The sequence below is a fragment of the Mustela nivalis genome (genome assembly GCF_964662115.1).
Source record: "Mustela nivalis genome assembly, chromosome: 1".
Taxonomy (NCBI): Eukaryota; Metazoa; Chordata; class Mammalia; order Carnivora; family Mustelidae; genus Mustela; species Mustela nivalis.
Genome location: NC_139020.1, coordinates 157186220 through 157203826, shown reverse-complemented (window position 1 = coordinate 157203826; position 17607 = coordinate 157186220). Strand labels below are relative to the sequence as shown.

General features: G+C 38.3%; 1 protein-coding gene across 5 annotated transcripts in view; it reads left to right on the top strand.

Annotated features, from left to right (window-relative positions):
• The first annotated feature begins 767 nt into the window (after positions 1-767).
• The window catches only part of ZNF197 (zinc finger protein 197), a 36041-nt gene continuing 19201 nt past the window's right edge, over positions 768-17607 (top strand). The window contains exons 1-6 of one of the 5 annotated variants that reach the window (XM_082746128.1): positions 781-1131; positions 7240-7709; positions 8945-9104; positions 9444-9535; positions 9814-9940; positions 11729-12222. In XM_082746128.1, the coding sequence (XP_082602254.1) occupies positions 7311-7709; positions 8945-9104; positions 9444-9535; positions 9814-9940; positions 11729-11826 (876 nt within the window). In that variant the 5' untranslated portion in view covers positions 781-1131; positions 7240-7310 and the 3' untranslated portion in view covers positions 11827-12222. Of the gene's footprint in view, positions 1132-7230; positions 7710-8944; positions 9105-9443; positions 9536-9813; positions 9941-11728; positions 12223-17607 lie in introns of those variants that run through there. The other 4 variants (XM_082746125.1, XM_082746124.1, XM_082746127.1 and 1 more) reach the window with 4 other exon arrangements.

Sequence of the window (17607 nt, the reverse complement as noted above, 5' to 3'; positions counted from 1 at the left end):
CCTGACCCAAGTCTTTAGAAATAGGTAGGTTATTTGGTAAGTGATCTCAAAAAAGCAGAAGAGAGGCAGCAGGCAGAATAACACAGGCAATAGAGGACAAGCCAATAAAGTGTGCATTATTAAGTGATTCTGCTGTGAGCAAATAAGGTCCACTCTCATTTGGTGATCACTAAGGATCCAAGTAGGACATAGCTGAGAATTTTCTTGTCAAAGCACAGCAAGCTTGGGCATTTATGCACCAATTTTTTTTTTTTTTTTTTAATTCTTTTAGGGTTGCTTTGGAGCTGCTATTCTACCACTCCTTCCAACCAGAACCTGAGACCTGGCTGGTTAGAGAAAGTCCTGAAGGAAAAAAAACCTGAGTTGTCATAGTGCACACTACAAATGGAAGGCTGTCAGGATGGATAGAACCATTCCACAAGAGTTGCACAAAAATCGCAGGTTGGCAGAGGTGACTGTGGTATAGAACACAGATAGCATATTCTTCAGGTAACAAGCAAAACCTGCTTTTAATATTTAACTCAAATAATTTAATCTCAAGAAATAATCCTTTCGCCCGTGTAGTAACTTCTTCCATTATTTTCCAGGACCCCGACAAGAAGTATCTGCACAATCCCTTGGACTGGGAAGGGCTTCAGTTAAATTTTGTTCAGCTTCCTAGCCACTTCTAAGGCTAGGAGATACTAGGTCAATTTCAGGACTACTGCCTTTGGGCCTCTCCAAAGCATAGTTTATTTAAGAGCCATGACCTTCTATACAGAACTCCGGATGGTTCAAGCTAAGCTAGTAGGTCCAATTCATTTAGGAGGTAACAAGCGTCCCGAAGCACGTACGCATCTTCCAGTCTGGAATGCAACAGCGCCCACCAGTCAGTTGGGAGAAATGACAATCCAAAGACACAGAAACTCCGACGTTCTCGCCTATTCAGACGAAAACAAGGAATCATAGAGATGTGTCTTCCCAGAGAGCCAGGGCTGGAAGGGGTTGGTTAGCAACCGGAAGTAGCGGTACCCCCGGGTCAGCCATTATTCTGGACCTTGGCGCCGTGGTGTCCGGGTCTCCGTGTCATCTGTCGGCGTCCTGGCCCCCGGGCGGAGGTACCCAACGCTGGAGGCGCAGCGAGAACCCCCGGTGAGCGGGGTGGGCTCGGGTCGGCTGGGCGGGCGCGGAGGGCGGTCCGGGGTAGGTGCTGAAGCTCCGTTGGGCTGCGCAGTCGTCGCCGGCCCGTCCCCGGCGCTGACCCCCAGCATGGTACCTCCTTAGCTCGGTGTTGGAGTGGACGACGCCCTGGCCTCGACTTGGGCAGATGCCGGCTGGGGAAGGTAGTGAGGACAGATACCTGCCTGAGTCTGTGTGTGTCTGTGCTGCTGGAGTCCGATAATGAAGACAGCGACCGCAGTAGCCAGGCCTTTCTGCTTTTCCTCAGTCTTTCTTGAGGTTGATAGAAACAGCTTGAGACTTCCTAGAGCTGTGGCAAGCGGCCTCCTACGACTTGTTTCTTTGGTAGGGATGGAATAATTTCCATCTTTTAATTTGGTATTATAATGGTATTTAAAAAGCAAACTTCCACCACCCATACCAGCATTACTTAAGGGAGTATATTTAAACGCTAAGTTCTGACGCTGTAAATTCAGAATAAATGCCATTCTTGCAAGAAAGGTCATTGCCAACCTGTATCAGTGATTGTGTATAGTTACTGTGTTTTTCGTTTTATGGTTTGCCAGATTACGTGTTTATAACGAACCAGCGTTTGGAAACTGTTGCTTTAGAATGAATGTTGTTTGGCTTTCGGAAGTCCTTAGATGGAAGTATTTTGGACTTTCGGAATTCAGTTCCATGATTTCAGAATCTGCTTCCACAACTCTACCAGTCCAGTGGCCTTGAACTGCTTAGTTCCTCTGAGCAGCCTTTTGTTCTTTCTAACTTACAGCTCACAAGCCTTTCATAAGAAGCAAACAAACTGTATTTTTTAGGATTTATTTTTATCTGTGAAGTTAGAGTAAATAGAATTTTAATAATTCACTGTAGAAAATCCTTTTCCCCCCAAGTTTTATTGATCTCAAAATAAACTTTATTCTTTTGAGCAGTTTTAGTTTCACCCCCAAAATGAGCAGAAAACACAGATTTTCCATATACTTCCTACCCCCCATTCATGCGTAGCTTTCCTCACTAAAAACATCCCCTACTGGACTGGTATATTTGTTAAAATCAGTGAACCTTGATTGACATGTCATCATCACCCAAATTCTATAGTCATTACATTAAGATTTACTCTTGGTGTTATACATTCCATGGGTTTGGATAAATGTAAAATGACACGTGTAATGTAGCCACCATTATAGTATTGTACAGATAATACTATATTGCCCTAGAAATACTAGGATTGCCCTAGAAATCCTCTGTGCTGTGCCTGTTCATCCGTTTCTCCTCCCAGCCCTCGGCCACTATTGACCTTTTTATGGACTCTAACGTTTTACCTTTTCCAGAATGCCATGTAGTTGGAATTGTACAGTATATAGTTTTTTCAGATTGGCTTGTTTCACCTAGTAATAGGCATTTTACGATTCCTCCATATCTTTTCATGGCTTAACAGTTCTTTTCTTTTTAGTGCTGAATAATGTTCCATTGTTGGGATGAACTACAGTTTTTCCATTTACCTACTGAAGGACATTTTGGTTGCTTCCAGATTTTGGCAGTTATGCATAATGTTGCTATAAACATCTATGTCCAGGTTTTTGTATGGATATGTTTTTAACTCTTTTTAATAAATACCAAGGACCACAATTGGCAGATTGTATGGTAAAGATTATGTTTAGCTTTGCAAGAAACTGCCAAACTGTCTTCCAAAGTTGGCTGTACCATTTCGCATTCCTACCAGTAATGAATGAAAGTTCCTTTTGCTTCACATCCTCACCAGCATTTGGTGTTGTCTGAATGTGTTCTTGTGTATTCTGGATTTTGGCTATCTTTTTTTTTTTAAAGATTTTTTAAAGATTTATTCATCTGACAGACAAAGATCGCAAGTAGTCAGAGAGGCAGGCAGAGAGAGAGGGGGAAGCAGGCTCCCTGCTGTGCTGAGAGCCTGATGTGGGGCTTGATCCCAGGACTCCGAGATCATGACCTGAGCTGAAGGCAGAGGCTTAACCCACTGAGCAACCCAGGCGCCCCTGGATTTTGGCTATCTTAATAGGTGTGTAGTGGGTATCTTATTGTTTTAACTTAACATTTCTCTGATCACATATGATGTAGAGCATACCTTCATGTTTTGTTTAGAATCTGTATATCTTCTTTGATGAGGTGTCTGTTAAGGTCTTTGGGCCATTTTTTAAATTGAGTTGTTTTCTTACTGTTGAGTTTTAAGAGTTCAGTTCTTTATCAGATATGTATGTCTTTTGCAAATTTTTCTCAGTCTGTGGCTTATCTTCTTATTCTCTTGACTTTGTCTTTCACAAAGCAGAAGTTTTTAAATTTTATCAAAGTCCAACTTACTGTTTTTTTCATGGATCACACCTTTTGTGTTGTATCTAAAAAGTTATCACCAGGGGCGCCTGGATGTCTTAGTGGGTTAACCCTCTGCCTTCAGCTTAGGTCATGTTCTCAGGGTTCTGGGATCAAGCCCCGAATTGGGCTCTCTGCTCTGCGGGGAGCCTGCTTCCCCTCTCTCTCTCTACCTGGCTCTCTGCCTACTTGTGTTCTCTCTCTCTGTCAAATAAATAAATAAAATATTTTTTAAAAAGTTATCGCCTGGGCGCCTGGGTGGCTCAGTGGGTTAAGCTGCTGCCTTCGGCTCAGGTCATGATCTCAGGGTCCTGGGATCGAGTCCCGCATCGGGCTCTCTGCTCAGCAGGGAGCCTGCTTCCTCCTCTCTCTCTCTCTGCCTGCCTCTCTGCCTACTTGTGATCTCTCTCTGTCAAATAAATAAATAAAATCTTTAAAAAAAATAAAATAAAATAAAAAGTTATCGCCATAACCAATATCATTTAAATTTTTTTCCTCTGTTATCTTCTAGGAATTTTATAGTCTTGCATTTCACATTGAGATCCATCCTCAGTTAATTTTTGTGAAGGGTGTAAGATTTATCGAGGTTCTTTTTTTTTTTTTTTGCATGTGAATGTCCATTTATCTTGGCACCATTTGCTGAAAATACTTTGTTCCACTGTATTTTCTTGCCTTTCTTCCTTTATAAAATAACGGTTTTATTTGTGTGGATCTATTTCTGGACTCTGTATTTTGATCATTAATTTATCTATTCTTTCACCAATACCATGCTATCTTGATTACTGTAATTTTATCATAACTCTTCATGTGTGGTGTCAGTCCTTCAGCTTTGTTCTTCTTCAATGTCATGTTGGCTGTTCTGGGTTTTTTGCCTCTACTATAAACTTTAGAATGAGTTTGTTGGTATCCACAAAGTAACTTAGCTGAGGTTGTAATTGGAGCTGCACTGAACTAAAGATAAAGTAGGGAAGAACTAGCACTTTGGCAATATTGAATCTTTCTGTCTGTGAACGTGGTATAGAAATCCTTTTTGAAAGTTCCTTTCCATCACCCTCAGATCAGTTACTCAGAATCTGTTCAGTTTTTCTCAGTTATTTTATCCAAGTGCTACATAGTTTAGAATTTAATCATTTGTTTAGACCATTGTAAAACTTCACTGGCCTTCTTGAGATGTATCTGTTCAGTTTTTCTCAGTTATTTTATCCAAGTGCTACATAGTTTAGAATTTAATCATTTGTTTAGACCATTGTAAAACTTTACTGGCCTTCTTGAGATGTAGCCCTCCCTCCCGCATCATTCCTCCTATATAGATTTTTGACCCTGTTAATACTACATTCATGCTTAGAGTAGGAAAGGCCTTTCTAACTATGACACAAAACCTAGAGCATGAAGAAAGATTGGTTGCATGGCAAAACGAATATAAACAAAGTCACATAAGGTGTATGGCAAAGACATGAGAAAAGGAAAAAAATTTCCACTCCCATCATAACAAAGGACTAGTTTTCTTACAGTGTAAACAGTTTGTACACAATAGTCAATATCACAATTATAAACTTGCAGGGCACCTGGGTAGCTCAGTTGGTTGGGTATCTGTGCTTGGCTTAAGTCAGGATACCAGGGTCCTGGGATCCAGCCCATGTCAGGCTCCCTCCTAAGCTTTCTCCTCTCTCTTCTCCCCTCCCCTGCTGCTTGTGTGCATATGGGAGCACTCTCTCTCTCCATCAAATGAATAAGTAAAATCTAAAAAATAATTATAAGGTCATATAAATTTTGATCCAGCAGTTCTTTGAGGAACTTTTCACGTTTATGCCTACACACATGCAAATTGATGTATGCTCAAGGCTTTTAATGGTAATATTTTTTTAATAAGAAAAAATTGAAAACTGCCTATCTGTAATGGAGTGGGTAAATAAATTACGATACACCTGTATAGAGTGATACCATGCATCAGTAAAAGACAGGAGGGGCTGTGTTTGACAGGAAAGACTTCTAAGATACATTTTTTTTTTTAAGGGTTTTATTTTTAAGTAATCATCTAAGTAATCTCTGTACCCTCCCTCCCTGCCTGCCTGCCTGCCTTCTTTCCATATAAAGCACATTTCTAATAGGGCTGTATGTGCTATTATTCCCATGATTTTGGACATATAGTTCTTCCTGGAATGGCTTGCCTAATATTCCAATGGTCTTTTTATTTTTCTTTAAAGTCCAATCCAAAATAACCTTTCATGAATTCTTTCTGTGCTGGTATGACCTCCTATTAATTTTATTTACATACTATATTGAAATTGTGTTTACATTTCTGCCTCCTCTGCTTAGTTATAAGCATGCTCTGTAAGGGTCTAAGTGTTAAATAAAATTAGTGAGTGTGCTTTCATATGTCATTGGCAGTAATGTAACTGTTATACTCTCAAAAGCTTAAAACTATTTGTGCCTTTCAGCCCAGCAGTTTTTTTTCTGGGAATTTTTCCTGAAAAAATAAGCAGAGATGTAACCAAAAATTCACTAGCAAGGATAGTCACTGTGGCCTAATTTATAATAGGAGGAAATTTTAAGTAATTTAAATGTCTAACAACAGGGGAATACTTAAGTATGAATGGTCTCTTATGCTCTTAAAATAATGATGAGGATTATGTAATATATGTGTACAAGATATATGTGAAAAGCAAGTTACAGAGATGTACTGTTGATTCCAGTCTTGTGATACAAATTGGTGCAGATGGTCAGAAGAATGTAGTACAAAATAATAGCAGTGATTATTCTCTGGTTTTGTCTTTTCCAATTTTACAAATTTTATGTTTGTAATAAGAAAATTAATGTTATTTCCAAAAAAAGATTTTTAGAGAGCCACAAGCTTAACTTTCATATAGTAAAAGTAAAATTTATCTGAATATTTTTATTGATGTAGTGAACAATTTTCAGAGAATTTAAAGTATGTATAGTAAAGCTAACTTAGTTTAGCTTTTTGTGTTAATTGAGAAGGTGTTAGGATTTTGTCTCACGTGTATTAGAATTAAGACCTTACTTGTTGACTATAAGGAACATAGGAAAGAGTTCTATTTATAGAAAGATAATGACTGGGGCGCCTGGGTGGCTCAGTGGGTTAAGCCTCTGCTTTTGGGTTCAGGTCATGAGCTCAGGGTCCTGGGATGGAGTCCTGCATCAGGCTCTCTGCTCAGCGGGAGCCTGCTTTCCCCTCTCCCTCTGCCTGCCTTTCTGGCTACTTGTGATCTCTCTCTCTCTGTAAAATAAATAAATAAATAAAATCTTTTAAAAAAAGATAATAACTGACATTTGAGTCCATATGCAGATACTGTTCAATACTTGAAATGTATGTAAATACTAAAATTTTACACAAGGCTGTATATAGTAGGACCTATTATTACCCCATTCTTCAGGATAAGAAATAGACTCAGTAGTGAAGTAACTTGTTCAAGATCACACAGGAGTAGGCAGAATGCCCATTGTTAGAGTTAGATAAAGATTTATTATAATTAGGTGGAGGAGACATTATGAATAAAGACTAAAGGGATTTCATAACTTTGGTTGCAACAGTGGTCTGGGTAACATCAGTGTCTGTGTCCTTAGAGCCTTGGACAGGGGCTTCTGTCAGAGGAGGCACTGCCCATAACCTAGAACCTTGCATGCAGGGAGCTTCTCTTCATCACTGGAAACTGACTGGGGTCTGGAAATTTTGGTTATTGTTTGGGTTAACTTTATCAATGATTTCTTGAGGTCTTCTAGATGATGTTCTCCAGGCTTTAAGGAAGAAGTCAAGCAAGAATTGAGAGGGCCTGGAGAGGAGCCTTTCTTAAATGACAACAATGACAAGAGAAAATTGGGCCCACAGTGCTCTGAGACAAGAGGGTCTTGTTAAAGGGAAGGATGATACCTGGAAATGGGGAACCAGCTTCCAAGGAAGCAGTTCCTCTGTTTGGGAGACATCCCACCTGCACTTTAGACAGTTACGTTACCATGAGACATCTGGACCCCATGAGGCACTGAGCCGGCTCCGGGAGCTCTGTCGTCGGTGGCTGAGGCCAGAAGCCCGTACTAAGGCCCAGATCCTGGAGCTGCTGGTCCTGGAGCAGTTCCTGAGCATTCTGCCTGGGGAGATTCGGACTTGGGTGCAGATCCATCGCCCTGGGAGTGGTGAGGAGGCCGTGGCCCTGGTAGAGGAGCTACAAAAGGACCTCGATGGACCAGCACTAAAAGTGAGAAAGGGGGAGGGGAAAATTTTGGGATGGAAGGAAAGAGAGAATTAAGGCAGGGCAAGCTGGGCTGGAGAGTGATCCTGTAATTTTCATAAACAATTAATAGCTCATTAGCAACCCTAATGCTTATTACAATAGGTTCATGAGCTATTTCAGATCATAGAATATCTGTGGAGAAATGGATTTATGATTGGCATCTTGAGCCTAATTCAGAGTTAGCAAAAAGGCATTGATTGCATTTTATCCCTCTGGGTGATGCCTGCTAATGCAGAATTCAGTTGAATAACCTGAGGAACATAGTGTTTCTAAGTGTTCCCCTAAACAGAAGCATATGTATCATTTGTATAAGTTTATTAAGAATGATGATATAAGCTTGGAGTATAAAAGAATGATTTAGAAAGCTTCATTCTTGAAGCTTTTTACTTGAAGCCTTCTAAATCTGGCAGGACCTCCCCTTGTGTACCCCTAATGGGGATTTTGTGAGCCAAGGGATTGGGTTGAGATACTTTTGGAAAAATTTTATTATTCTTGACCATTAAATTGGGATCTTATATATTTCCTAGTGTGTGTGAGATCTCTTTCTGTCAGTCTGTAGTCCACTAGGAACATTTGTATATAAAAAGTCTGAAACGTAACTTAAACTTGGGAGTGGCACCAAGGAGGGGCTTTTATTTTAATCACAAAAATGAAGAATTTTAGAGCTATATATTTCATTTCAAGGCACTCCTTATTTGAGAGATAGGAAGGTGGAGGCAGAGAAGGATTCACTGGATTTCCTTATGTCATATATCTAGCTAGCAGCAAAACCATGTGTTTAGACTCTTGGTGTTTCTTCTGTTGGAGCAGGAAGGGATAATAAAGGGGTAAATAAGTAGAAGAGTGTATTGAACCCAGCCAAGTCTGATGTAAAACCAGGTCTGAAGCTAAAACCCATACTTTAGTTATTACTTATTACTTCCCATTCCCTCCTTAGCCCACACCCAGATCTCGCTTCTGTTTCCACCATTCTGTTCAGTCTCAGTGAGAGAGGTCACCGGTGCCATGAGTGGGGCTAGAGGGCTAGCTCCATTGTTCTCAAGGCAAAGGTTTACTGCTGTTTTGATGCTCAATACTTGAGGTGGATCTTTGATATCATAGTTCTAGATTGTGGGCAGAAAGAGGTCTGTAGTGGTTAGGTAAGTCTGTTTTCTGGAGGTACAAGAAGAGTCAGCTTATTTTGTTTTCCTTGTTCCTAGGTTCCAGTTCTTGTTCAGGACCAGGACCTTCTTCAGGAAGGGATGAGCACTCCAGGAACAGCAGTTCCTCATGCACCCATTAGCAGCTACATAGCAACTGAAATTTGCCAAAATCCTTTTACTGACGCAGTGATGTTCAATCTCCAGGATCCTCAACATGGTACTTAGTGATCCTGGCTTTGGACTTTCTCAGTTAGTTGCCTCCTCTTCTTCCTTGTACATGAAACCCTTATGGTACAAAGTTCTTTCTGTTATTCTCCCCCCTATCCTTTCCTAGGTCCCTGTGACCTTTTATCCATTCTTATTGCTGTTCTTTTATTATTCCAGTCCTGTACATGTAGGTCACTCAGAAGAGGTTTGTAAGCTATTTTATAGCCATCATTGTCTAGTCCTGGGAGTTGTGGGTCTTTCTGAATTCCTTGTTTGTAGAAGAAACGGGACTTGGATTAGTAGTCAGGAATAGCAGTGATTTCACATGCAGCTTTTGCTTCTTCCTCAGATTCCCCTGCACCTGAAGCTTCTGCCCTTTCCCAGGAAGAGAACCCAAGAAATCAATTAATGGCCCTCATGCTCCTAACAGCCCAGCCCCAGGTAGGTTTGCATTCTCTTTCCTTCCTAAGGCCCTCTCTGCACTACCAAACTGTGGCTGAGGCGTTCTCTGTCATCCTAGTATTTGGGGCCCAGTCAGTTCCTATCTGTAAATCACAGTCCATATGATTGGAAGGTAGACTGTGTGGGGTTTCCTTGTCTGTCTGATAGCCCTTGCTCACCTCATGGCCTCATAATGTATCCTTTACTAAAAGTGAAAGGAACTTTTCAGTAGGGGAGCTCCTGGGCATGGATAATCTCATACATACCTGTTATTTCAGGAGTTGGTGATGTTTGAGGAGGTGTCAGTATGCTTCACTTCAGAGGAATGGGAGTGTCTGGGCCCGATTCAGAGGGCTTTGTACTGGGATGTGATGTTGGAGAATTATGGAAATGTGACCTCCCTAGGTAAGGATTCTGTCTTCCCATCATTCTTTCCTTTATTTCATCGGCCTTTGTTTTCTGATTATGAAAGTAGAATATACTTGTTTTGGAAAGCATAGGATATTAGAAGAAAATACAACTTAAACCCAGTCTTTGTAGACAAGTACTATCAAAATTTTGATATTCTTTCTATATTTTTTCTATATTTTCTATATTCTTTCTATATTTTCCTGTATGAGGTTTTTTTTTTTAATTGGCTACCTAATCTGTGTCATAATTCAGCCATTTCCTCATTCTAGATAATTTCTGTAATAATCATCTGTCTCTGTAGCTAAGGTCTTTCCTTATTTCTCATTATTTTTTTGGAAGTAGAATTACTAGGCCTAAATGTTTGAATTGTTTTAAGGTTCTTCTCTCATACTATCAAATTGCTTTCTCAGGTGATCTCTCTCCTCATGGAGAGATTCATAACACTCTTTTTGCTCTGCCTTTGTTGGTACTGTGTAATCCCATTCTTTTAAATTGTTGCTGATACAATTTTTTAAAAGTTGTAATATCTTTATTCTCTGGTGGACTTTTATCACTAGTAATAAAGTAAGAACATTTAAAAATATTTAGTAGCCATTTGTGCTTCCAAGAAACATGAAAATATCTATCATGTGATAGCAACTGTGGAAATGATTCTGCCCTTAAGTAGCTTACCATGGTTTGGGACATGAGCATAGAAAGAATAAATGAGGCAAAATAAAATAATTAGTATAAGAGTGTGATGAACCTTTTAAGATAGAAATGAAGAGGACCAAACACCCAGTACCATTCCTGAGATTAGGAAAGGCCATATAGGAGGTAACTTTGTGTTAGATTTTGAAGAAAAAGGAAAGATTGTTGTTTGGACAAATATACATTAAAAATTGAGGAATCAATAATGCACTATCTCACTTGCGCTGAAATACAGATTTATAGTGTCAGCTTAAATAGTTGCATACTGTCCCATTGTCTATGTATCATGATTTACATTGACAGCTTTAGGATACTGAATTTCTATTCAGGAACATTACATGCCTTTCTATTTGTTCAGCACTGCTTTTATGTTTCAGGCCTGTTTTAAAATTGTCCTCTTCTGGATCTGCATATTTCAGGTTATATTGGTTCTTTGGAATTGGAATCTTTTCTCATGTTTCCTAATTGACTGTAGTTTACATATATGAAAATACTGATTGTTTTGGCTGTGTTGCAACCTTATTATTTTATTGTTCACAGTAGCTTACACTGTAAATTTTTACACTTAATTCGAATGTATCTTTTACTATCTTAGATGTGCCAATAGTGGGCCAAACAATCTGTAGATTTTATATTTTGATACATGTTACCAGACTGCTTTCTACCAATGATGTACCAACTTATCTTCCCATGAAAAGAGCGGAAGAGGGCCCATCTCTCTCATGTGCTTATGATTTGGTCAGTGTTTTACATCTCTCCTTAGGTAGAAGACATATTATTTTTTGTTTTTCATTTCTTTGATTATCAGTGTGGTTGAAATTTTTTCACATTTATTGTGAAATGTTTCACTTCTATTCATATCCCTTCTGCATATTTCATTTATTTATGAGACTTGCTGACCCTTTGCCAAGTATTGCATATGTTTTTCCCATTTTTTTGCCTTTCAGAGTTATTTATGAACTGTTATTTTTAATCCTTAGGAAATCTTTTATGTAGTTTTAAATTTAGCAGTATTTTTGGTTTTGGTCTTTGTGATCTTCTAAGTAAAATTATTTTATTTATTTATTTATTTTTAATATTTTATTTATTGAGAGTGTGTAAGCAGGAAAGGGGAAGGTCAGAAAGAGAGGAAGAATCTGAAGTGGACTCCATATTGGGCACAGAGCCTGTTGTGGGTCTCAATCCTGTGACCCTGAAATCATGACCTCAGCCAGAATCAAAAGTCAGGCACTTACCTGACTGAGCCACCCAGGCACCCCAGTAAAATTATTTTTCTTTTAAAAAAATCACTTGTATTTTTTTCAGATATTTTCATTGTTTCATTTTTTATGTTTAAGCTTTACTACCTCTAAAATTTATCTTGATATATAGAATGACATATGAATCCAGTTTGTTTCTTTGTTTTTTAACCCAAGTAGCTTTTAGTAGTTGTAATACTATTTACTCAATAATCCATCTTTTTTAAGAGTTTAAAAATGTTTTATGAGTAAATTGGTGAATTTTATGAAAAATACTCACCATGGGTCCATATAACTCATTCTGTAAGCCAAAATAAATTTTTGATGGGTCTGAGTTAAAAAAAAAAAGAGAGAGAAGAAAATGGAATTGCTTATTTAGTTTAGCTCTGTGAGGAAAGAGAAATTTGAATCAATTTTAACAAATAAGTTAGGCTTCAACTGCAATATTGTTGGGACTTCAGCAAACAGATAGCCAAGGATTTATCCCCTTTGACCTGATTTTCATTTGAGGATGAAAGGTTAAGGAAAGGCTTAAGGAAATGGTTCAGAAAGAGGAAAATGAGTAACATGTCTAAGGATAGTACCAGCAAAGTATTTATAATGGTTAAAAGTTGGGCACACACTAATGCCCCAAGATAAAGTACTAAGCAAACCATGGTGTTTGACATGGAGTTACATTACGACACTCTCAAATATAACAATTCTGCACTCTCAATTTCCATGCATTGATAAACTATTTGGTGGAAAAGCAGATTCTCGGATGTCTTGCACACACTGTTTCAGTTATAAAAGATTTGTTTATGTTTATATAAGGGATTGGAATAGAATTGAAAAGAAATTCAGGTCATATTGAGTCCTTCCTATATATTAAGCTTAACCCCAGCCTTCAAACATTCAAGTTGGAGTGGTAGACACTTACACTAATAATTACAATACAGCATGACAAATGCTATGTAATAAAATTGTGCACAAGTGTGGGAGCCCATAGAAGCTTAGGATGTAGGACTAGGAGGGTGGGTCAGGAGTGGGTAGCTTGGGAAAGATTTACAGAGAGGGAGGCTCAGTTTTATTGAGATACAATTCACATATCTTTAATTCAGTCATTTAAATATTACAATGCAGTGGTTGTTAGTAATACGCAGAATTGTGTGACCATCACCACAATTAATGTTAGAATGGTTCATCACCCCCCAAAAAAGCTTTATACCATATAGCAGTCACATTCATTTCAGCCAGATGCCCCTCCACCCCAGCCTTAGGCAACCATTAATCTGCTTTCTATCTCTCTAGATTTGTCTATTCTATGGACATTTTATATAAATGGAATCATACAGTATATGGTCTTTTGTAACTGCTTTTACTTAGCATAATGTTCTCAAGGTTCATCCATGTAGTGGTGTGCATTAATACTTTATTCCTTTTAATGCCGAATAATATTCTCTTGTGTGTATGTATATCACATTTTATTGATTCATCAGTTGATAGACTTATAAAAATTTTGTTTCCACCTTTGAGCTATATAAAGGTGCTGTGTGCAAGTTTTTGTGTGGATGTATGTTTTCATTTCTTTTGGATATATACCAAGGATTGGACTAGCTGGGTGATCTGTAAAAAGATGCACTACCTGTGTTTTGGTTTCTAAAGGAAAGAAAACTTTATTATTATTCTTATAGAAATTTAATAGAAGCAGAAGAGGAAAGGAATCTACACATAAATGAGAGCAGTAGTAAGCAGTAAGTGAGAAATAAGATAAAGCTACATTAAGTCGGGTACACAACCTCTAACCTCATTAGCTGGGGGAAGCCTGGTGGAGACAGCCTGGCTGGAGTCCCGATTGAGAGGCTTGGGTGGAGCATCCTATCTGAAGGGAGACTGAAGGTGAGACTTCCAACTGATCAACCCCATAAGGGCCATACTTAAAGGGCAGATATGATGGGGTCTGAAGTTAAAACATTTGTACCTTTATGTGCGGTTTGGAGTGAGCTACGTTTCTATGTTACCATGTTTTTGTATTTTCAAGAAGCCAGGGCTGTTCGTGTTTGCCTCCGCTCCCAGGTTACATACTTGGGAAGCTAGACCCGCCTGTAGGAGGAGGGGATGTGAGGCTAAATTTATAATTCTTGGCATCCAGAAGGGCTAGTTCTGACCCGGAGGCCAGATAATATATTTTAAATAATGAGGCTTCCAAGGTTATTCACATAACCCGAGTCTCACAAACAAGATTCTGTAGCCTGCCTGCATACATGCAGTCTAGGTGGTTGGTTATGCAAGACAGATCATAGAAACATCTATCAATATAAAACACTGGGTCATAAGGTAACTACGTTTAATCATATGAGGAGCTGACAGACTGTTCCAAAGTTACTGCGCCATTTTACACTCTCACTGGTAGTATGTAAATGTTCCAGTTTCTCCAGATCCTTTTTTTTTTTAAGATTTTACTTGAGAGAGAGAAAGCGAGAGCACAAGAAGTGGGAGGGTCAGAGGGAGAAGCAGACTCCCTCCTGAGCAGGGAGCATTATGCAGGGCTCCATCCTCGGACTCCAGGATCATGACCTGAGCTGAAGGCAGATACTTAACTTACAGAGCTACCCAGGCACCACAGAGTTTCTCCAAATCTTCCCCAGCATTTACAGTCTTTAGTAATTTATGATCTTTCTGATTATAGCCATCCTAATGGATCTAAAGAGATAACTCATTGTGGTTTTCATTTGCATTTCCCTGATGACTAAAGATGTTGTGCAACTTTTCATGTGTTTATTGGCTGAAATATCTTTTCAGATTCTTGCCTATATTTTAATTGGGTTGTCTTTTTATTCTTGAGTTGTAGGATTTTATGTATTTTAGATACAAACACCTTATCAGATATGGGACTTTCAAGTATTTTCTCCCATTCTGTGTTTTTTCACTTTCTCGGTGATACCCTTTGAAGCACAAAAGTTACTAATTTTGATGAATTTCAATTTATCTTTTCTTTTGTTGCTTGTGGTTTGCTGTCCTGTGTCTAAGAAACTATTGCCTAATTCAAGGTCATGGAGATTTGTATATGTGTTTTCTTCTAAGAGTTTTATAATTTCAGTCTTGTGTTTAGTTCTTTTATCTCTTTTGAGTTAATTTTTGTATGTGATATAATAGTCCATCTTCATTCTTTCCATGTCTCAGCCCTAATCCATTATCTCAGCAGCATTTCCAACCCCACCCCCCATTGAATTGTTTTGGTACCCTTTTGAAAATCAGTTAGCCATAAATGTGCAGGCTTGTTTCTGGACCCCCATTTCTGTTCCTCTGACTATATGTCTATCCTTATATGTCAGTGGAACCCTGTCGAAGTACATTTTAAAATCAGGAAGTGTGAGCCTTTCAGTTCTGTTACTCTTTTTCAGTGTTGTTTTAGCTCTTCTAGGCTTGTTGAGTTTCCATATCAATTTTAGGATTAGCTTGTCAGTTTTTACAATAGGGATGATTGCACTGAATTTGTATATCCGTGTGGGGATTATTGCCATTTTAACAGTATTAAATCTTCCAAATATGAACAAGGGATTTGTTTTCATTTATTTAGTCTTTAACTTCGTGCAACAATGTTTTATAGTTTTCAGAGTGTAAGTTTTGTACTTCTTTTTAAAATTTATTCCTAGGTCTTTTATTCTTTTTTATGCTGTTATTTCTTAATTTCCTTTTAGGATTGTTCAGTGCTATTGTATAGAAATCCCATTGTTTTTTGTTTATTGATCTTGTATACTGCAACCTCACTGTATTTACTTAGTTTTAACAGGTTTTTTTTGTAGATTCTTTAGGATTTTCTCCATATAAGGTCTTGTCATCTGCAAATAGAGGTAGTTTTACTTCTCCGTTTCAATCTGGATGATTTCTTTCTTTCTGTTGCCTAACTACCCTCGCCGAATCCTGCAGTCTATGTTGCATAGTGGCAAGAACAGAAATCTTTTTCTTGTTAAAGGTTCTTAGAGAGAAAGCATCAGTTGTTCACCATTAAGTCTGATGTTAGCTTTGGATTTTTTTGGTAGATCTTTATCACACTGAAGAAGTTCTCCTTCTTTTCCTACTTGATGTCAAGTGCTTTATTCATGAAGGGGTACTGGATTTTACCAGATGCTTATTCTGTATCTATTGAGATGATTATGTGATTTTTGTCTTTTATTACATTGATATGGTATATTACATTAATTGATTTTTCAGTATTATACCATATTGCATTCCTGTGATAGATCTCACATGATCATGGTGTGTAATTTCTTTTTTCATGTGTTGGCCGTATTATGTGGACTAGTATCTTGTTGAGGATTTTTATATCTATATTCATAAGATCTATTTGTCTGTAGATCTCTTTCTTTAAAACTTTTTTTTTTTTTTTTTTTTTTTTTGTGATGTCTTTGGTTTTGGTATCAGAGTAATACTGGTCTCACAGAGTGAGTTGTAAAGTGTTCCTAAGTGTTCTGTTGAAGAGTTTGTGAAAAAGTGGTATTCTTTTAATGTTTGGTAAAATTCATCAGTGAAGTACTTTGGGCCTGGACTTTTTTTTGCAGGTGGTTTTTTGATTACTGACTCAGTTTAGAGATCTATTCAGATTTTCTGTTTCTTCTTGAGCCAGTTTTAGTAATTTGTGTCCTTCAAGGAATTGCCCATTTCATCTTAAATTGTGCAGTTTATTTGCACAGAATCATTTCTAACATTCCCTTAGAATCCTTATTATTTCTGTAATATTTGGTAATGTCTAGGGGGGTGACTTTTGGGCCTATTTTTAAGGGTGTAGGGTATTGGGCTTGTGTTGTGTGAATTGGGAAGAGGAAGAACAATTGAGGAAAAGAAAAAAGTATGGACAGTGATAGAGAAGCAAGAAGAAACATGACATGTGTGGGTATCTACATGTAGTTCTCTTTGGCTAGAGTCTAGAGCATAAAGAGTAATGGCAAGAAATGAAACCAGAAAGATAGGCAAAGAGCGGATGAGGACATCTCTTAGGGTGTGCTAGTTACTTGTGCTTTATCCTCTAGGCAATGAAGAATTGTGTATTTTGAGCAGGTGAGTGACATGATCAAATTTACCTATTGGAAAGATAATTGGCAGGGGAATGGACATGGATTAAAGAAAAAGGGAGGGTTGGAAGTAGGGAAGCCTCTTTGTTTCTTGCAGGCTTCATCAAAGATTGCAGAAAGTAACCAACTTCCTCTTACCAGTCTGACATTTTCCCACCAAGTCTGCTAAAGCTCACTGGGCCTACACATTGTCTGATTTCTATGCAAAAATTTCTGTACCAAAATTGGTTAAAATAGTTTAACCAGCTAATGACTGTGTATACAAGAATTGGTGATTTCAGTGCTTTGGTGAGTGCTGTGAAGTGTGTAAACCTGGCGATTCACAGACCTGTACCCCTGGGGATAAAAATATATGTTTATAAAAAATAAAAAATTAAAAAAAAAGAATTGCTGATTTCTCTATTTTTAAGAATTTTATTTTATTTTTTAAAAGATTTATTTATTTGAGAGAGGAAGAGAGAAAGAGAGCACAAGCAGGGAGAAGGAGCAGAGGGAGAGGGAGAAGCAGACTCCCCACTAAGCAGGGAGCCCAATGTGGGACTCCGTCCTAGAACCCTGGGATTATGACCTGAGCCAAAGACGGACACTTAATCTGACTGAGCCACCCAGGCATTTTTTTCCTTTCAAGACATTTAGAATACATATTTTAAGGCAGTTCTGTATTTCTGTTTTTGTTTTTTGT